This window comes from Mirounga leonina, unplaced genomic scaffold (genome assembly GCF_011800145.1).
Source record: "Mirounga leonina isolate KUSES-001 unplaced genomic scaffold, KU_Mleo_1.0 Mir_126, whole genome shotgun sequence".
NCBI lineage: Eukaryota > Metazoa > Chordata > Mammalia > Carnivora > Phocidae > Mirounga > Mirounga leonina.
In genome coordinates, this window is record NW_023270314.1 from 31551076 (window position 1) to 31573222 (window position 22147).

The 22147-nt window shown below is 40.7% G+C and overlaps 1 protein-coding gene across 2 annotated transcripts in view; it reads right to left on the minus strand.

Moving 5' to 3' along the window:
* The window catches only part of ANO6 (anoctamin 6), a 184740-nt gene that overhangs the window by 138702 nt on the left and 23891 nt on the right, over positions 1 to 22147 (minus strand). Inside the window, exon 2 of one of the 2 annotated variants that reach the window (XM_035002826.1) lies at positions 3653 to 3706. The exons of the other annotated variant lie outside the window; for it this stretch is intronic. Within the exon in view, the coding sequence (XP_034858717.1) occupies positions 3653 to 3706 (54 nt within the window). The remainder of the gene's footprint in view (positions 1 to 3652; positions 3707 to 22147) is intronic. 2 annotated transcript variants of the gene reach the window in all.

Sequence of the window (22147 nt, forward strand, 5' to 3'; positions counted from 1 at the left end):
AAGATAAGCAAGAGCTCCATGATAAAGGGCCAGGGCCCCCATGACTCAGGATGAATGAACAATGTTCTGAGATAACATTCCCTACCCATAAATGCACTCAGATGACTGAGTAATCTGGAAGAGTAAGCCTCAGTTCATCTAGAACACCAACGCTCTGTTTCCATAAATGCCTCCTCACACAGCTGGCCCGCCCTCCTTTGGGATTCTCCCAGGAAGCGACCTAGGAGATCCCCGTGCCTGGGAAATAAAGGCAGCTCTCATGGATTGGCTTAAAAGAAATGGGGCAGCAGACCAGTGCTCATGGCAGAGAATCAGATACGCTTGGGCAGGACAGAACTATTCCACAGGTTCCTCTATTTTTCTAACTCACAGCCTGGGAGAGGAAAATTAATGAAATCATTCCACCCATCTTAGAGAACCATTGAAAGTGCAGAATATCTGCGGTTTCTGCTACTTCTGATTACTGTTCCTAACCCCCTTTTCTCTCCCTATTTGCTATGTTGTGGCACCAGACTTTTTTTTTTTTTTAAATCAGGTTTACGGAGGTTTAATTTATATACAGTAAAAATTTCCCCCAAGTCTGGTGCATTTTGACTGATGTATACAGTCATGTAGCTTCCTCTCGCCCCTTCACAGTCAATTTCCTTCGCTCGCTTTTGGTCCTTGGCAAGCAATGAGCCGATTTCTCTCTACAGTTTTGCCTTTTCAGAATGTCATGTACATGGAATCAAATCGCATGGAGCCTTTTATATCTGGCTTCTTTCACTCGGCATAATGCTTCTGAAATTCATCCATGTTGATGTCTGTATCAGTAATCGGTTCCTTTTTGCTACTCAACACTGTTCCATTGTGTGGGTGTACCACAGTTTACCCATTTGCCAGTTGATGGACATTTGGGTTTTTTCTAGGTTTTAGTTATTATGAATAAAACTTCCATAAATTTTTGCTAGAAGGTCTTTTGTGGACACGGGTTTTCATTTCTCAAGGGTTTTCATCTCTCCTAGGAGTGGAATTGCTGGGTCATGTAGCATCTAGTTTTCATCCGCTAAGAAGAGCTAACCATGTACCGAGCACTTACTTTGTATCACACAATATTCCAAGCTCTTTATATGCCTTATATTAATTTTTAAAACAGCAAGTTTAATCAAGTTATGAATGCCCCTGCCTTACTGATGAGGAAACTAAGGCACAAAGGGGTTAGGTGACATTCCCGAGATCACACAGCTAGCAGGCAACAGGGCCCGGCTTCTCAAACCCAGGAATCACATCGCAAAGCGCACATCATCCACCATTTTGTTTTGCTGCCTCCCTCAAGTCAAATGTGTGATGGCTGAGAGACAGATTACCAAATTCTACCCGATGCTGTGTTTGGACCAAAAATGGCCATCACTGACTATTCCTTTCCCCTCTTTCAATCATGACAATGAACACGCTGGAAGTCTCGGAGTATCACTGCAACAATGACATGCCATTTTAAAGTCAGAACTTTATAGGACTTTATGAAGAAATGCTTTTAACTGTGTCACAGAAGCTTATAAATATTAACTTACGAATGTTAAATAGCAACTGTAAGGAAAGCTGAAGTCAGCTGGCTTCTACCAGGATGGTAAAACTCTCTTCTGGAGACTTCTCCACTCTAATGACTTAAGAGGCCATGTTGGTTAGAAAATTATAAGGACTCTGGAATCAGACAGACCTGGATTTAAATTTTGACTCTGCTCCCTGGCGGATAGGTGCATACACATACTTCCTCACACGTGAACACTGGTGTGAATAAGTCCGAATTTGCAGGGTGGTCGTGACGATTTTGATGGCACAACGTGGCTGAAACACCGAACACTGTGTCTTACGTATTTAATAAACTCTCCTCTCCCACAATGTACTGCTGAGTCTCTGAAATTGGTATGATAGAGGCTGGTTACTTAGCAAAAAGTTTTATCTATCTGTTCATTTTTCACCCAAATAGCAGCAAAGGAGAGACTGGACACAGGTGCTTCTTTAAAATTTCATATTTCATCTTAAAAAGGAAATCAGGCAAACACTGCACTTTATGTTCCACAGTATAATCAAAATTATTTTAATATTAAAATGTTTTACATTTACCTCCAGCTATTCACTTTCTCCTGAAATTTCTCAGACTATTTAAGGAAGATTCCCCCCGAATATACGGCGGCCTCATTTACACACCACCACACTGCCCCTTTCCTGATGATAAAGCAGGAAACTATGACGTTTAAGACCACAGCGTGAGTCCACACACTCTGGTCATGCTTCTCTCCTGGCTGCCACATCTCAACATCATCTTCACATTCACCCTACAGCTCTCAGCCCAGTTTACAGTCTTGGCTCCAAAAGCTTCGAATTCTCCCCACAAGAAAACAGCTACTTTCTGTGACCCCTGTGTCATCTTGTAGCTTAAGAGATGCCTGGCCATGGCAGCTTAAGAGATGCCGGGTGCAACCTGCTTTCTAAGACAAATCTCTGGTACAGCCCTAAGAGTCAACACAAACCCCTGTGTCATCTTGTAGCTTAAGAGATGCCTGGCCATGGCAGCTTAAGAGATGCCGGGTGCAACCTGCTTCCTAAGACAAATCTCTGGTACAGCCCTAAGAGTCAACACAAATACTGCAAACCTGGAAGTATTTTTCAAATAAAAATAAGGTACTGACCAAGAATGAACCTTAAGTCAAACAGGATGACAGAAGACTGACAGTTGTGGGGTTTTTGTTTTTTGTTTGAAGATTTTATTTATTTGACAAAGAGAGACATAGCCAGAGAGGGAACACAAGCAGGGGGAGTGGGAGAAGGAGAAGCAGGGGGAGTGGGAGAAGGAGAAGCAGGCTTCCCACGGAGCACGGAGCCCGATCGATCCCAAGACCCTGAGATCATGACCTGAGCCGAAGGCAGACGCTTAACGACTGAGCCACCCAGGCGCCCCGTGGGTTTTTTTTTTTTTTTAATCAATTGAATTGAGTTGGATCAATCAATATGAATTGAAGAGAATTTAACACATGAATCCAGAGAGGCCAAAGGATTTAATTCAGCTCTGGTAACAGAATGTGGCTTCTCGGAGTTATGTATGCAGTAGAGAGAATTTAGTCCTTAGAACATACTTCCATGAAATAGCATTTTCTTGATAAAACTTTCTCTCTTTAGGTAAAGGCCACATGGTCCCCTCCACTTCCACCGTACATACCTGTAAGGATTCAAAAGTCCCTGGATGCTCTAAGTACCTTGAGCAACTTGGGAGGTCACTGAAATTTTGTTTTCATTTACATCAGAAGCCCCCTGTAATTTCTTCCCCCCCACCCCCTGAAAACCTCTGTTCTGGAAGACAGGGGTGGAAAGTCTCAGTGTATGAGATCTTACCCACAATACAGGGGACCCTAGAAACATAAATAACTTCTGCTTTCAGAAGCTATTTTCGGAAGCTAACATATGGAAATAAATGCATTATTTTTAGCAATCCATGTGGACTAATGGAGGAAGAAAAAAAATCAGGGTACTTCAACTCAACAAACGATCTGGAACCCTACAAGATGCCAGCAAGTTGCAGAAACGACAAGGAGGGTAAGGGTCCTGTGCTCCTGGAAATGACAGTCCGAGAGGAAAGTTAGGGGTGCTATTCACATAGAGAGGAAGGGCATCCTACCCAGCCTGGATGGGTGAGGAGTCAGAAAAGGCCTCTTGGAGGCAGCAACATCACCTGAAGAATGAGGAAGCATCAATAAATACAACAGACAAATATAAAGGGGCAGCATCACGCAGCAGCGAGACCAGTCGGAAGGTCAGACCGGAGTCCCAGACCTGCTCCTGCAACAACTGGGATCTGACCTTGAGCAAGCCACTTGCCCTTCTGAGTTTTCATTTTTTCTCATCTGTGATATGGGATGGTTAGATTATGTCAGTTTACCCTAACCCTTGCTGTGCATCAGGATCCTCTGGGAGCGTTCTAAAAATACTGGCTCCCTCCTCCAGAAATGTAGTTTCAACTGGTGGGACACCTGTGTTTCTTTCAACAGCTTTCCAGGTGATGCAGGTGTGCAGTCAGGGTGGGGAACCAATGGATGAGAGGTCTCTCAGGTCTGTGGTTCAAAACCCCTAGTGCTCAATAACACCCTCTGGGGAGCTTATAAAAATCCCAAGGCAGGCTGCATTCGCAACAATGAAACCAGAATCTCTGGGGGTAGGACCCAGGCATCCCTACCTTTCAAAGTTCCCAGGCTGATTCCAAGGTGCAGCCAATGTTGAGAACCACTGTTCTAGGCCCTCTTAATACTTCCATTTCCTGTGACAGCCACTGAAGGGTGGCAAAGGGAAAGGAAGAGAAGCTTTTAAGTTCCTCCCTCTCTTTTGTGTTCAATTAAAAGGAGAACTGCATGTCAAAGCCAGTGATGGATTTTAAATGGGGTTGTAGCACACAGTAGGGTTGATTTTGGACACGTGCATAATTCATGCTGATGCAGGACAGGTAGAAAGATGCCTATTCCAAAATGCTCTCTGTTCTAAATTTAAAATTCAATGGAATACATATAAAATGACTCCATGGTGTGTTCTCTGCAATACTTAGTTAGGATTTGATTTGCATGGCTGACTATAATATGAACATTACATTCCCTACCCCCAAGGTTACTTAAATCCACTTATTAAGGCAATGGTGAGCTAAACAAACAGTAATTAGAAACACTCCAGACTACCTTTTAAATCTGTTGCTAAATTATATTTTTCCTGCACCAAAGCCCATACACACAGCATGTCCACAAGCATCACAAAACCCAAACCTCGGAAATATTTACATTAATAAGAGCATAAGTTCCTCTGGGTCTTCACACTGGGTTCTGCAGGAAAGGAAGGGCTGCTTTGGAAAAGGGCTGTTCATTACTGTTCTTTCTCACATCTGGGTAAATAAAGCACTGCCCACATGTGGCTAGAAATCCCAGGAGAAAATGAATTCTCCGTGGGTCTGAAAATGAAGAACACCTCTGATAGACTGCCTCATTTCCTGAAATGAGTCAGAAATGAAAGTAATTCCTTAGCAAAGAACATCTGCACCGCGGCACAGCTTATAAAATAATGCCAGATGATACCTGTGGCTAGGAGGCTGGGCCTGAGGAAGGAGGGCGGGTCTGGAGAACAGGACTGGGGCCCCGGCACTGCACTTAATTTCAGAGCTGCTGCCGCCGCTGGCTTAAAGGGTCTGCAAATCCACCAGCGGCCGACTATCCTGGCTTCAGCTGTAAATCTTGATTAGCAGTAAGACTGCTTACATTCCATTAGGAACCTGGCCCCTCTCCAAAGGGTGGAAGCAGCCAGAAAGGATTCATGGGCCGTTGTGGGCACAGAAACAGCAATTCTTACAAGAAAAACTGTTTTACTTCACTAAAAATAGTTTCTGCCTGTTCATGATTCAGCTAGACCTTTCTTCCTGAGGAGAAAGGACAGCTGTGCAAGGGGACCTGAGGATGCGGAGGGAAGCCGCTCCTTCCACATTATGCGGGGAGGAGGTACTGGCATATGGTCGGGGGCTGGAGGGTATGAAAGACTGAAATGCCTTTCACAGCAACTAGTGAGGACCAATCAACAGGAAAGTGAAAAACAAAGGCTGTCTTCACCAAAATCCAAGGCCAGTTGTTTTTATTCGGTGGCTCATTACTGTTCCTTCCATAATGCATATTTAAAAGGAATCCCACTCCATTGTTGGTAATGGAGGTGGAGAGGGTACCTGGAAACAACCTAAATGCCCATGAATAGGTCACCAGTTCCATTTAGAACAGAGACAACAGAATACTATGTAGTCATTTAAAAGGCCAACACAGAGGGTGTGCAGATACAGAGATCTGTATGTTGTAGGATACATTAAGACCCGAAAATAATGTACCTGGACTCTGCATAGCAAACATTTGTGCAAACGTATCTAAAGAGGTGGCCTGAGTGTGGAAGGAAGGGGCTAGGAGAGTGTTAATTTTCCTTTTACAACCTTGAATACAGTTTTGAATGATCTTTTCATGTACTTACCCTCCCTCTTTAACAATAGGCATGAACTAGATGGAAGGCTATTTTTGGTTTCCTCTTTATACTAGTCTCTCTCTATAAAACAAATGAAGGTTATTTTAAATAGATGTAATGTGCTCAACTGTGTCTCCTCAAAATTCATGCGCTGAAGCCTTAACTCCCAGTACACAGAACGTGACCCTATGAACCTTGATGCGGTGATGAGGTTGAAATGCAGCAGTGAGAGTGGGCCCTAATCCAATCTGACTGGTGTCCTTCTGAGAGGAAAGATGGGCAGAGACCCCCCCACACACACAGAGGTGTGCACAACAGAGGAAGGACCAGATTCCTGTCCTTGGAAGGACCAGAGAAGAAACCAAATGTGCCAACACCTCGACCTCAGACTTCCAGCCTCCAGAACCGTGAGAACATAAATTTCTGTTGTTTAGCCACCCGGCCTATTGACTTATAAATAAACAGATGGGTGCAGTTCTACTAACACAATAGGGGGAGAGGCACCCGTAAAAGTATTTGATGGGTTAAAAACCCACCATGTCTGCTAGGACGCATCATTTGGCAGGCAAAGAAACTGGAGCTCACTGTGCTTCTGATTACATGAGAGTCACCCCCTTCAGTGACTTGAGTCAGGAGTAGACCGGGTCTCCTACCTCCTTAGTCAAGACTCAGTCTGCTCATGCTACTTACCTTTTATGGTATTTTTAACAAGTCCCATAACTTGAAGGATTAGCAACTGAGATGTTTTATTAGTGTCTTTTAAAGGCCTGGCTGATGTTCAAAAGGCTTTCTTCCTGTGCTGATATCTAATGAACAGGAAGGTGTCACAGTAAAATTATTAATTAAAAAAAAAAAAACTTGGTGCCAGGGTTTTAAAGAAATCCAGAAAAACAAACGACATGCCATATTTGTGTGCCAACCTAATTTTTTATACTTTAAAACATGGGGTCTCAGACCACATTGCAATATATTAAAAATATGATAGTCCAACACTAAATTTTTTAAAAGATTTATTTATTTTAGAGAAAGAGAGAGAGCGGGGGGGGGGGGGGGGGCAGAGGAAGAATCTCTAGCAGAATCCCCGCTGAGCACAGAGCCTTGATCTCATGACCCTGAGATCATGACCTGAGCCAAAACCAAGAGTCAGACGCACCCCAGCCAATGCTAAAATCTCTTCATGACATTTTATATATTTTTACAAATTAATCCTTCCTTTAAAAATAGAGTTTAGAAATCAAAGATATATTAAAGTCACAGACTTTGCCTATAAGAGTCTATAACCTAGAAGTGGGTTAAGGCCCAGGCACATGAAAATACAATCAAAACTTGAAGATAAGTTATTTGGTACAGTCAGTTCAGGCCGCATTCAGAGTCAGGTGGAACCAACTTTTGCCTTGAATGGTTAGGAAAATGTTCACCAAGGGCAAAAGCTCTAAACCAATCTGGAATTAGATACATAAAAGTTAAGGAGAAGTGATTTATGTCCACATCTATCTTGCTACTAGCCTAAAGTTTTAAAGGCAAGAGTTGTAGCTAAGATCCTCACACAGTGCCTGGCAAATAAGAGGCATTTGCCAATGCTGAGGCAGGAGAAACAGGTGGGGAAGCACACAGTACGTTCACCCTCATGTAGGCTTATAGTGCAGGTTCTTGTAAGGAGGTTTGTGGGGTAGAAGGTTAAAGAAGTCGGGATCAACCCATAGATGTGTTGAAGTCTGGGCTTTCACCCTATGCATAATAGACTCTTAGAAGGTGTTTCTGAAGGAGAATGTTATAAAGAACACAGACGGGACCAGCAGTGATGTACAGAATGCAAAGAGGTGGCAGGGAAATGACAGGAATCAATCAAGCGGTGTCAGGGGTTAATCAGGTGATCTGCTGGGGAGTCTCAGCTTCCCAATGTGTAAAATGGGCATCATACTGCCTATCTTCATAGGACTGTTATGAATGCGAAAGAGATAACAGAATTGCCATTATTCTAATTATTTTTCCACCCTGAAAGATACAGAAGAAAATGAGAGAACAAGGGTGGGGTATAGAGCCACAGTATGTCACCTTAGGCTCTCCTCAAGTGCCTTAAACAGAGAGTGATGATGGCCATCCTCTTTTTTGGAAGCTAAATATGCTGTATTTATTCCCTAGTCCTCCAGAACTCGATACGTCGATCCAGTAGACCAGGGGGAACAGATGTCTGAAATAGTCTTTAAAATCAAGACACTCCAAAATCGATTTTTAAGTCGTTTTTGTATAAAAGTAACTAACAGGCTAATGCCAATCAGCTTTAAAACACTAAATTAATGGACTCAGCTATAAATCCAGGAAAACCATTTTCATAGTGAAAATGCCAATGCCTTTTTAATTAAGGATGGAATTGCCAACATAAAAGTCTTAAGATAAATGAGGAATCGTTCCTTTCTCTCATAAATGAAAAACCCTGATAACTGTGAATTATTCTGAGATACTGATTACCAGAAATTGTTTAGAATCTAAGCTACAGGATTTTCCAACTGCATAATAATCACTTCATACTGGGGCTGACAGCCTCAGACCAAATTTGAAGCCTTTGCTTTTTAAGTTCCTTTTTCTAATTATTATCAGGGGGCTGATGGCCCTGTATTTAGAGTCATTATGTAGCTACGAAGCTCTACTGAAGATAATGGCACTTTGTCGAACACAAAGCAATGCTAACTTTTTTGTAAATTTGACCTGAGAAGATTTGCTATACAGAAAAAAAGTATATGCACATTTATATAAATATAGAGATGTGTGTTCGTGGTAAAGCTTTACCAACTAATCATTAGCTATCAGTCATCATAAAATAAATACATCAGAGATCTGTGCTAATATTCCTATTCTCAACATTAATGATGTGTCTAAAAACTGTTTACTCTTTGGCCCCAGACCAGGTTTCCACATTTCCTACATCACTGGAGGCTATATGACTTCTTAACATTAATAAAAAACCCAAACCCAACAAAATCACCCAAAAGGACTGACCCAAAGGGAGCGAAATAAAACATAACTGGTCACTGTTGCCAGAGTCAACAGAGACTTTCCAATAAACAATGAGGCCAAGATGAAGACAGCAGTCAGCAGTCAAACAAGTTAGTAGGCTAAGACCGACACAGAATAAAGAAGGCACACATACCAGCATAACATGATGACTGTGGAGAGACATTAGCCAGCACATATATGTCTCCAACACTGAAAATGAATAGCATCTTAGAAGGATGCACCAGAAAACAAAATCAAGAGGAGGCAGAAGAAAAGAATTCCCACAAGGACAAGAACAAAGGCTAAGACAACATGGGGCAGGTTAGAGTAACCACAAGATAAATTAAGAGAAATGAGTTTTAATCCCTCTTCTTTATCTCCCCAACTGGTTTCCTTCAGAATGTTCCTTAACTTTCTAAACCTCAGCATCTTCATCCGTAGTCTGAACAGGGAAGATTACATGATATCCCAAAGTCTCTTCCAGCCCTGATAATAGACCAGAAGTTTCTGTTTAGCGGATACACAGATACTTTGTCCTTTATAGGCTTCTCTTACTTCATAATGAGCTTCAAGTTTGCAAGCTTGGAATTTCACAGAAGGGAGCCAAACTCTGTCAGCATGCACACGGAGCACAGCCCTAAAGCCAGAGTCCAACCAAGGCCTCTCTGACAGAAGTCCAACCAGCTGGCCAGTTCAAATGTTACTGGGACATCAAGTCAACCTCAACCACGGTCCCTTTGCCCCTGCCCTCCCGAGCTCTTCCCAGCTGGGAAGATCATTTCTACACTCATTTCTCAGCCTCAACTCTTCACACAATCCTACAAGTTACATAGACACTTATTTAAAAAGGTTAGGAGAGCTCACAAGATGTAACAGGCACTGGAAATGTTTCCAGCGCTCTAAAAGAACACCTCTCACTGCCCTGTTGCAACGAGTACTTTAATAATTCCACTTTTCAAAATCTTCATAAAATAATCTGAATGCAAACAAATATTTACACCCATAAATACCTCACAATATTATTTATAATAGCAAAGAAATCTGCCACATGCTCAATCTACAATAATCAAGGGAAGATTATGTAAATTATACAGCATGTTAGGCTCTCTTCCTATTTGCACCACTAGCCCCTGTGCTTACCCTCTGCAGGACCCCAATGGCCCACTTACAGCCACTTCCTTCACCAGACTTAAGGTCCGAGAGGCAAAAACCACATTTTGTTCACTACCTTAGCCATAAGGTCCACCTCATAGTGAGCACAAAATAAGTATCTGTTGGATGTTTGCTAGTAAATGCTCTCAAGTAAATTCTATATGATTGGATATTATGCAGCTATTAAGTATGGTTTGTGAAGCATGTTTAAGTAGAGAGAACTTAAACACACTTTTAAGGATGAAAAAAGTTCTGGAGATGCACAGCAGTGACAGTTATACAATGGTGTGACCGTACATAACGCCCCTGAACTGTACATTTGAAAATGGATAAAATGGCCAATTTTACGTTATGTGTATTTTACCACAACGAAGAAATAAAATAAGTATTAGGGAATACTTATGAGGCAAGATAAGCGAAAAGGCAGCATACCACATGTCTAAACTCTATGAAATTACAACTGCATCTCTGAAAGGCTAGAAAGCAGTATGCTAAGGTATTCATGTTTGGTTTATCTTAGGGTGGTCGCACTAGGGGTGATTTGTTTTATTTATAATTTTCTCTATTTTTCCAAAATATCTACAATTGCCCACGTATAATGCACACCATGAGAAGAAGACGTGGCCCAGCAAGCGTCAGGGATAGGAAGGTTTGGTGACCAGCAGATTTCATTTAGATGGGGATCATCCACCTGGCTACGATCCTTGATGTACTTATATACCACACACCATCTGACCTGTGCAAGGTGCCTTCACGGTGGAGACAATCCAAAGGCATGCCACTGGAGTTCAATTTTTATATCTATTATATTGAAATGTATTGTTCGACTTTTTCCTATCACTATGCCAGAAAGCATGTGTTACAGATTTGCTGCTCCATAAGTACACTTCGCCCAGGCTGAGAAGAAGCGGGATAGATGGTGTTCTGGACGTATAAATGCCAAACTGGAACGAACGCACAGTTGTTCTGAGGGGAAGGTTTTCAGGACCTGGGACAGGCCAGTCTGGAACTCCTCACAGAGAATGAGGCATCCAGACAGCCTCAGTAAACACTAGATTCGTTGCATTTCACAGATGAATTAGAAGCAAGGCCTTTGGAGTCACACGGACTCAGGACTGAAATAACATATAACATAGTCCTCCGATTGCCACCTACAACTGTCATCTTGAGTGCTCCTGGCCTCAGTTTCCCCACAAATAAATGGAGATGATAATAGCTACCTCTCAGGTATTAAACAGTACGACGTTTGTAAATCAGAGATGCAGGAAAACCCAGGGCCTGCTGTCAGGAGATGCTCAGTCAGTACCCCTAGTTTCTTTTGCTTTCCTTCTTTAGAGTGAGTGTCTAATCTGGGGAAGCAACAGTGTAAACGACTTAATGTGTAAAATGACCAACTGTCTACAACTAATAAAGTTAACATGATAGGGATATAAGAAGATATTTTCAATAATCTTCTAATGCACCCCATCAATTCAGAAGCCCTCATGATACAGTTCAAACCAGTTTTCCTGTTCTTTGTTCCTCAGTAGTTGGAAAATATTAATCACTATTCTCTGTGTACTTCCTATACCTGAGACCATGAAGACACCCTTCAGTTTCTTCTTTAACATTCTAATTTTTAAATCTTCCATTCCTTTAAATGTATCTGTGACTCCCCTGAGCCCCATGCAAGCTTCCCCCACATTCTGTTAGCTGAGGAGCCTCTGAATCCCTCTGAACACAGGACATCCCTGTGAGCATCACGCAAGGCAGGAGCCTGCTTCATGAATCCCAGTGCTGAGCTTTGAGAAATACAACTGCATGATCATTATGCTTCTGAAGGTTAATTGACTTTGGGCAACAGACGAAGGTGTGTGGGTACTCCTGACAGAGATCCAGGTGTGGCCAACAGTGCCCTCTACGCCTGCTCCAGTGACCTTTGTCCTTTGCCTTGCCTGTGGTTACCAAAACTGTTCGGCAAGCTGATAGCATCTGATACTGCATCAGATTCAACACTGCACCAAACCCCCCCTTCAAAAGTGCAGCCCCTGTCTTTGCAAAAGATCTGTTCCTTTCCTTGATTAGCTCTTTTACTTGAGTGCCTCCTTAGGCAAAGGATAATGGAAATCTTCAGCTGGTTGGGGGGTTTTTTGTGTGTGCAGGCTAAACCGTGAACTCCACTACCTTCAGGCTCGAAAGCTCAAGTTCATTCTTCCAATAAACATGTACTGAGCCCAGCATTTAGCCCATTCAAAAATAAGCTAGTCATGCCTCATGAAAGAAAAGAGTATCAACAATTACACCACAGTGCAATATGTTCTAGAACAAAGGTATAGAGAGGGTATTATTACAGCTGCACACAGGGCAGAGGAGGATGACGCTGGCTCTGCCTAGGCAGGATTCTAAGTGTTGGATAATTCACACATCTCTTTACCAGCCGGCGCTGAGGAATGAATGAGCTGACCTACAGCGTCTCTGGGGGGTTAATGCCATTGCAGTCTTTTAATGCAGTCTATTTAATACCATTGCCACCAAACTGCTTTGGTTACTGTATTTGCTTTCTTGTTCTGCTCACATATTCACCTCCTTACTTTATTTTCAGAATAAAACATATGGTGCTTCCATTCTCTCCCCAGTCTTTCAACCCCATAATGTTTCCTGCCCTGGAGAGTTGCTTTGACTCTCAGGGAAAGAAAACTGTAATGGCTTAGCAGGAGCAAACAGAGAGACAGGAAGGAGCCTGCTTGGTGAAAGGAGCTAGAAAAGAGTTTATGGAACCCTTACCAGAAGCGCCACTGTGACCAGGCCCTCCATGGCTCCAGCAGGTAAGTGCCCTGGAGATGCCAGGGGCACGGCCATCTGCCGCCACTGGGGACAGCTTATCTGCAAATCATTTTCCAGCCTCCGCTCCTCACCTCACCTACTTCTAGTGGTATGATATTTGTCAAGAGTGTTTTTAAACCTTTCAGAGGCCATGCAACTCTGGGAAATCTGGTGAAATTCCAGGATCCTCTCCCCAGAAAAATTTCCAGAAGCACATAAACATAAAATATTGTAAACAACTTCTGGGGACTCCTGAATCACATGGATACTAGGAGGGGGCATACTGTTCAGTTTGAGTATTTTTGAGCTTCTACCCTGTGCCAACCACCATGAAGACCCCCCTCAAACTCAAGTTGTCACCATTCTCCCACACACCCTGCCTAGAACAGTTGTCCCCATGTTATCTGCCCAGGAAACACCTACTCAGCTGCTTAAGCATCACCTCTTGAAAGAAAACATGCATGAACCCTTTGCCCTAATTCACTGTCCCCCCTCTCAAGAGGGACTAACTGCACCCTTCTTTCTGCCCTACTGAATCCTGCAGGTCCTTGTATCAGAGATCCTACAATAGTTACCACCTTCATGTGTTTTCATGCCTTTCCCCTTCTGCTAATTATAAGCAACCTGAGGGCATGGGCTATAACTTAGTCATCTTTTATTTCTAGCTTCTAGTAAAGTCCTCATTCAGGAGGAAAACATTCTACCGAGGAAAACAGACACAAGAGCAAATACTTTAAACACAGTGTTCCTAATGCTCAATCTGATGTGTGAGTTTAAGCTAAATCTTAAAGGAGAAGCTACAGTGAATAAGACAAAGGACTGGACGTTATAGGCAGAGGCGAGGGCAAGGCAGGCAGGAAACCATGAGTAGAGGGAATAAGGTAATTCAGGATTCATGGTGACTACAAAGGTAGGCAGGAAGAAGTCGTTAATCGAGGAGAGAAGTAAAGCGGAACGGAGGTTACGGAGGGCACTGAATGAAGTGTAAGGGAGTTTGGATTTATTGTGTAAAGGCGGGGGAGGGGAAGTCACTGAAAGATTTCTATTTAAAAAGTAACAAATGATAGTTATAGAAAATGGAGAAAAGGCACAAACAAGAAAAATCTGTAACCCCACCATACTGAGACAACCACTATACTATTCTTTCATCTTCATATATTATGTAAACATGTATATATCTGTATGTGGCTATGGTTTTCATGCTCTCTTGATTCTGCTAATATTTATTAAGCATTTACTAGGGACCAGACATTGTGCTAAATAACACTCCATGCTTTCTGTCACCACATCATTTAAAACTCACAAAAATTCTTAGAGGTAGTTCCTATTGCCATGCCATTTTAAAGAGGAAGACATAGTGAAGGTCGGGGGAAACGGCACAAGGCCACACAGCTAATCTGTACCAGAGCTGAGATTCAATGCCAAGTTTTCTTACCGCAAAGGTGATAATCTTACACTATAATTTTTCTTATGTATTCTCACGTATTTATTTTATAAGACAAGTGACTCACTTAATCCAACTGTCTCAGAAAACTCCCTGTGGGTTCTTGATTAGCACTGTGGAAAACTGAAAAAGCAAGCCTACGAAGCATCAACACTTTTCTACTGTCGCCTCGTGCAGAGAGCACAGAAAGCCCCTGGCCTTTATTTCAATCTTTTTGTAGTCTTGGTAAAGTTCGCAGTTTTCTTCAGATTAATCTGGCAACGGTGTGAAGAAGGATGAATTTGAGGGGACAAGATGGGAAAGCTGGAATACCAACACAGAGACAGAGGTGAGAGGTCCAGATGAGAGACAGGAACGCCAAGGCTCGGGGTAGTGTTATCTGTGACTGAAGGGGTGGAGTGGACTCAGAAACACAGAAGACATCCATCCGGGACTGGATGTGCAGAAAAAGCAGCAAGAGGGCGGTGTGAGGAGAGAGAGGACAGAGGGGAAATTGGAGGGTGGATGCCACTGACTGAGAAAGAGAACACAGGAAAAGATGTGTTTTCTGCTGTGTGGGTGTTGGACACAGAAGCATCAGGAGTTCAACTGTGAACATGAAACCACTGAGCACATCCTCAGGGCCTACTTCATGCCAGTGCCTTGCTGAGAGCTGCGGAGTCAGCAGTCAAGCCACTGAGTAGGACACAGGACAGGTGGATTGGGGGTAACAGAGTGGAGAAGGAAGGAAGCACAGAGGCGGGGGGCACCCAGCTGGAAATGTCCTGCCGGGGGCGGGGGGCTGGATCTAGAGTCTGAGAACAGGCCAGCACTTGTAAACTGCCAAGTGTGAATGAGCAAGCCTTGAGAAAACACGGGCAAGAATGGAAGTGGACTGAGGTGGGTACTTGAAGTAACACCAGTGTTTTAAGCGGAGCAGAGGAAGCAGGAGACCAACAAGGGACAGTCCGATGTAGGAGGCGGGCCAGGAGAGCCCAGACCACAGAAGCCAAGAGGCAAGGGGAAGGAATAATAACCCACCTTGAGACTATACTGCTCTTGGACTTCTCAGGAGGAATGACTTTTTTTTTTTTTTTTTTAATTCAAAGGTCACTCAGCCGATTTTAAACAAAATCACATAAAAAGTCCATGATGAGGGTAAGAATTTACATCTCCTGGCTGGTGCCTCTCAGAGTTTTATCCACCAGCCATATGGAGTTGATGATTAATATTCAGTAGGAAGTAAATTTATAATCATGTGTGCCTGCCATTCAAATGTGAAAAGAAATGTTTTCTGCTCAGTACACCCAAAAATACATTAATATATCTCCAGTTTAAAATACATTTATGAATAATTTTATACATTTTATAAATTTCCTGGCAAGAATGATAATAGAACAATCTATTTTCACTGCTACATGAAACAATAGAGAGGAATGAAAGGTGCAGTTAATCAAGAAATTTAATATGTTTTATAATAAATATCAAACAGTCATTACTTGGGCTATACAAAGGGTGGCTGAGGTCAAAAGATGATTATAATAGCAAGAGTTTGTGCCCATATTTATTCTCTGTCAGTTGCTTATATTTGCATAAGAAGTTTCCTCTATTCATGAATTTTTTTAACCACATTAAAATACTAGACATCAAATTTGCTTTTCCTGATTTATATATGGGCAGTAATAACAAGATTTTGTAATGATTAACAGTAGTAACAAATAAATGGAAAACACCAGCCCTTCCAAACTACCGTGCAACGACAAACAGATATGAAAATAAATTACCTTCACGGCCTCAGGTAAATGCGGTTTAGGAAGCCAGGAAAGCACCAGAATCTGAAATGATTACTGTGGCAGAGTCTGATGAAGCCAGGAAAGGCAAAATACTGTGAGTTCTTCCTTTTCTGTCATCTCTGTCAACACTATGATGCATGTGCACGTTTGTACACACCCACACAGACACTCAAATTGATGGCATCCTAATCGGAAGAGGAGATGCAATAACTTCAGATTATAGTGAAGACACTGGGGCCAGAAGGAGATGCAAGATCTATCCATCTAGGAGGAAGTAATGGAGTCATAATTTCACTTCTTAACAATCACCCAGAACTGGGAGTCTCCACTAGTAGAGACTTTAATAAAATGGAAATGACTTGGGGTGATTCTTTCTAAATTGAGGAGAATCCTATGGTTTCATGAGTAATGTCCAACAAGTAATGTTCATTACAACCTTCTCCAGCAACATTCCTGCTTTTATTGGAGGAGAGAATTCCAAGTAAGAGAGAGGCTGATAGTGATAACTCATGTCTACGTTTTCAAAGATGGCCAAGATGAAGGGCTTCCAATACATCAAACACTCAAATGCCAGAATAATAAAATCAGGAGGGGAAGGAGAGAGGAAAGGGATAAATTAATAAATGATAGAAAACAGATTCTATAAAATTAAGAACACTGTAGTAAACAGAAATAAAGTTTTATTGAGTTTGGTAATCTAGACATGCAAAAACTATGGTAACTTAAGTTTTTAGTGTTTACAATGTAAGAGATATTACAAGGCATGTTTAAGTAAAAAACTAGCTTATTCTCAATTCTAAAATATGTAAGGGAGTTAAAAATTTGATGTCTTAAATCTTAATCAGGATCACTTTAAAATGTGATTATTTTATGGCATGGCTTTCAGATAAATATATATAATTAAATAACAGAACCAGGAAACTGTTTTATGCATTTGAATATTCTGAGTTTATTTGTTTGTAGAAAAACTTGGCCATAATGCATATTTCTACTTCACTTTCAACTGATAACTAGGTTCCAAGCTTTTGTTTTTATGATTTTGGAAAATTTCCACAATTCATTTAATCATAAGTATATCTGGTGAAAAAAGTTAAATATCACCATTTTATGTTCACTCCAAAGTGTGATATATACCTAACTAGCCAAATTAAAAACAAAACAACAAATTATCCAGACTAAACTGTACTTATTTTCCAAAAATGAACTTGAAATACAATGATAAAGAGCTGGTTCTGTAAGTACAAGCAGTTGTTAGTACCTATGATGCCCTCAACAAATTTGCCTAGTCCTATGTAGCCCTGCCTTCTAGGACAGAGTACTACATAGGGGTCAGGGACATGGATTCTTGAGACAGATGGCCTCGGTTCAATTCCCAGGTCAGCCACTTGCTAATCATACGACCTTGGAAGTTACTTGGTCTTTCTGTGCCTCAGTTTCTTCACCTGTAAAAATGGGACCATAATAGTACCTACCAATCCAGATTGTTGTGAGGAGCATATGAATCAATGTGAAGCACTCAGGAGAGCCCTTGGCACACACTACATGTTCAATAAGGATTGACTTGTTATTATCTGCTTATTATAATTATCATCATCATCATCATTATAGCTCTCATCTATTTTGTGGGCTTTCCATTAAACAAAAATCAATTCAGGTCTGTGTGCTCAAGTCTAATAATCAGTTACTCGTATAATACCTTATTTCAGCATACCATAATTAAAATTTAAGAACTGTGCATACTTTTGGTGGACTATAAAAGACAATTACAAAAAAAGACAATTACCAGCCCAAGGCCAGTGAGGGGTAGACACAGGACTGGACCAGGAATTGCTCACGCAGGAGTCTTCTGACACATGTTGATGCCCCTACTCATGGTGACCCTTAAACTTAGCAGGTTTTCAGTAAACTATAGCAACAGGTACAAAAATAAGCCAATAAATAAATAACCCACCAACGTAAATATTTCCCCATAGATCACAGTCAAAACAAAGAAGATATATTCAAAACATGCAATTATGCAGTGCTGTGGCCTAGATTCTTTGGCCACACATGACAGCGGTATGAAAACATGGCAGGAAAAATAATCCTCACCGGGCCAAAGCCATGATCTAGCAGGTTCTGCTTCCCCAGGCAATAATCACCAGCAACATCCCCATCCTCCTCTCCCCCTTACTGACCCACCCTCAGGAGGTGCAGACAGCTGTGTTACCAATTTGGGTTTCCAGAATCCTGGAGTAACCTTTCCCTGGCTCTCCAAACTATAACTCACAAGTCTTTCCCTACTGCCTTCTCCTTTCTGTACCATGCAGGATCCATCAACCTCCTCATTCATAAGATTGATGAAATTTCTGGAATTATTACATGGAGAGTTCTGAAGAGCTTTTGCAAATTTAAAGTGTAAATCAAACATTACTAGCTTCACTGTAAGGGTTATTAATATACAATTACAGAATGAGTAAGCTGGGAGGACTCTCAGATATAATCTAGTCCAAACCTTTCATTCTATAGATAAGAGAACTATGATATTGATGATCACCTATAACTAAAATAACTGACTCGAAGTAATCTACTGCATTCATATGGCTTGAAAAGAACACCTTAATTATACATTTTCATGTACTAATATAGCAAAAGGTTAACCATCAAGGTTGTTAATGATATTATATATCCTCTAACTTATAATCATGGGCAGATTTAGGGATAATATTCAAGCTTTTAAAATCATGTGCTTCTTCCAGGGACCTCGATTGCACATTTCATTGTTATTAATGGCATCAATATGCCTTTCATAAATTAGCTCAATGAATAATTTCATATATTTAGAGATTTCTGAATTCTCTTTTTTTCTTCCCTGCAACTAGATCAGTGGCAGGGGGCTTGGAAGGAGATGAGAAGCAAGCTCTGGACTCCTACTGACTTCAAATGGGAAAGCCCAGTAGGAATGAGCAGGAAGAAGATAATCTGCAAGACTAAACTTCTTTTCCTAAAATGTGCTCTGTTTTTAAAAGGATGTACATGTCCTTTTACTAAATGGCAATCTTCCATTATTATATGTTTAACAAGAGAAGTCAAAAGGAAATTCACAAATAAGCACATAATCTTATTTTTCAATTCTATGGACTCAACTTCTATTTCTCACATACAGATTGAGTTGGTGGAATCAGCCTGTGAAGCCTATAAACACTTTATGGGGGTTGGGGAGTCATGGTAATAAAGCTGATTGTTTAAAATACATATAGCATGTTGATCAATGGGAAAACACCCAGAGAGATAAAACCCAAGACCAACTTTAACCAGACAGTATGTGTTATGTAAGGCCAGAGTTCATTCTGATTAGTTGGTGCCCGTATCATATTGGCTGTTAAATATTTTTTATTTCACTCTCGATATAAACCAAAATGTTAACAGACGTTATTAGGTGCTATAATTTTCTTTTTTCCTATATATATTCTCATTTTCTTCCAGTGACAATGTAATACTTATACAATTAAATAAATGTGATATTAAACACGCCAAATTATAGAATGTTCACTACTCCCTGTAAAGATTTTGACTTAGGTTATGCTGGTCTACAGAATACCTCACTATCAATAAAGCAAAGAAATATTTTTTTTACAGAACAAGGAAAAGTTACCATTTTAAAAAGTAGACAATATAAGCCTTTAATAAAACAGTATTAATCATGTCAGCACCTGCAGAGAGTATGCAAGAACAATATAGTGGTAACTTTTTTCCCCAGAGGAAACCTCAAAAGAAAGACATAGATAGCTGAATGAGTCAAGAATCATAGTTCCCTGTTGTGTGAAGATTTTCACAAGTCTCCAAAGTTAATTTAGAGGAAAAGATTAAAAGATCATATCCTTACTACTGTATCTTACCCCTCAGAGCCGAAATTTATATTTACATTGAAGTGTGTCGATGACCAAACCATTATATTTAAAACATAATGAAAGAATACAACATTTTAAAAATATCAAATAAAATAAATGCTGATTTCCCCCACCACCTCCTTATAAGTTAACTTTGAGCCATAGACAACTGTGAGAATTGTTTTGACTTAATAGAAGAGTAAATTACCTACTGTGAAGGCTGTTCCAACCTGTGTCCAAGTATACCACTCCTATGTAACTATGTTCCAGCAACTCTAAGCTTGATGGGACTGAGTAAAAAAACTCCTTCACAGCAGTGAAATGAGTATTTAATGAGAACACCAATTGTCAGCCAAATTTCAGCATGTGCCCCTAAGAAACAATGGAGAGATGTCATTTTTTTTTTATAAACTGCAGCTATTAAAAACAGTAGTTTAAAAAATTCCCTAGACTTCTGGGCGCCTGGGTGGCTCAGATGGTTAAGCGTCTGCCTTCAGCTCAGGTCATGATCCCAGGGTCCTGGGATTGAGTCCCGCATCGGGCTCCTGGCTCAGCGGGGAGCCTGCTTCTCCCTCTGACCCTCTCTCCTCTCATGCTGTTTCTCTCTCGCTTGCTCTCTAAAAAATAAAATCTTTAAAAAAATAAATAAATAAATAAAAAATAAAAAAAAAATTCCCTAGACTTCTAAAAAATTAGATAAAGCATCTTTGGAGATATGTTTATGTTTAGAACTTTCTGACCACTTTCCTGTAATATTTGCTTAGTAATTTCTTTAAATCCTTTACAACACCACCTGTTATAGTCAAGATAAATACAGGTCTCCAGGAGAGATTAATTCGAAGTATTTCACTTAACTTCAAAATTATGTAAAGAGGATACATCGCATCAGGTAGTCTGGTTGTTTAATCATAAATTATGGTTTTCCAACTACTAAAATTATTTATTTTGTGATTGTCTGTGTGCTCTGCTAGGTGAAGCTAGCATTATTACCTTATTACCTATTCCTTATTTCAAGAAACCACTTATCAGAAATGAAAAGATTGGGAAATGTCCTGTGCACTTTACCCCAAGTCAGACCCATGGAAAATGCTCTTGACAAACTCAGGTAGCCAGTATTTCCTACTGTGCAAGAAGGTAGGGAGCTTCCCCCCAAAAGTAAAAATATAATTATCATATGATTCAGTAATTGCACTACTGAGTGTTTACCCAAAGAATACAAAAACAATAATTCCAAAGGACAGATGCACCCCTATGTTTACTGCAGCATTATTTACAGTAGCCAAACTATGGAAGCAGCCCAAGCGTCCACTGATAGACAAATAAAGATGTGGTGTGTGTGTGTGTGTGTGTGTGTGTGTGTGTGTGTATATATACACAATGGAATATTATTCAGCCATAAAAATGAATGAAATCTTTCCATTTGCAACAACATGGGTGGAGCTAGAGGGTTTTGTACTAAGTGAAACAAGTCAGTCAGAGAAAGACAAATACCATATGATTTCATTCATATGTGGAATTCAAGAAACAAAACAAAGGGTGGTGAAGACAAACCAAAAAACAGACTCTTAACTATAGAGAACAGATGGTTACCAGAGGGTATGTGGGTGGGGGGATGGGGAAGACAGGGGATGGGAATTAAGAGTACACTTACCTTGAGGAGCACTGAGTAATATATAGAATTGTTGAATCACTATACTGTATACATGAAACTAATATATAACACTGTATGTTAACTATACTTGAATTAAAATTAAATAAAAAAAGAAAATGCTGTCAAACTCTACTTTTCAAGATGTCAGTATTCTTTAATTAAATAACAATTTTTAAAAAAGCTTAAGTGGTGGCTGAGAGACCCTGAGCAGTAGGCTGAACAAATAAAATGCAAGTTTAAATATTAAATAATCAACAACAACTATAGGAGAATGGGCAAGAAAGGAGGAATGGAAGAAAGGGTATTAATTTTAGTCATCAGCATGCAAGGGCATGACTTTTACATCTTAAGGGTGAGAGGGCTAAATTTAAAACAGCAAACTTTACCACAGTAGAACAAACTTTTACCATACATGGTGAATGGGACTACAACAATTTTAAACTCTGGCCATTAATTC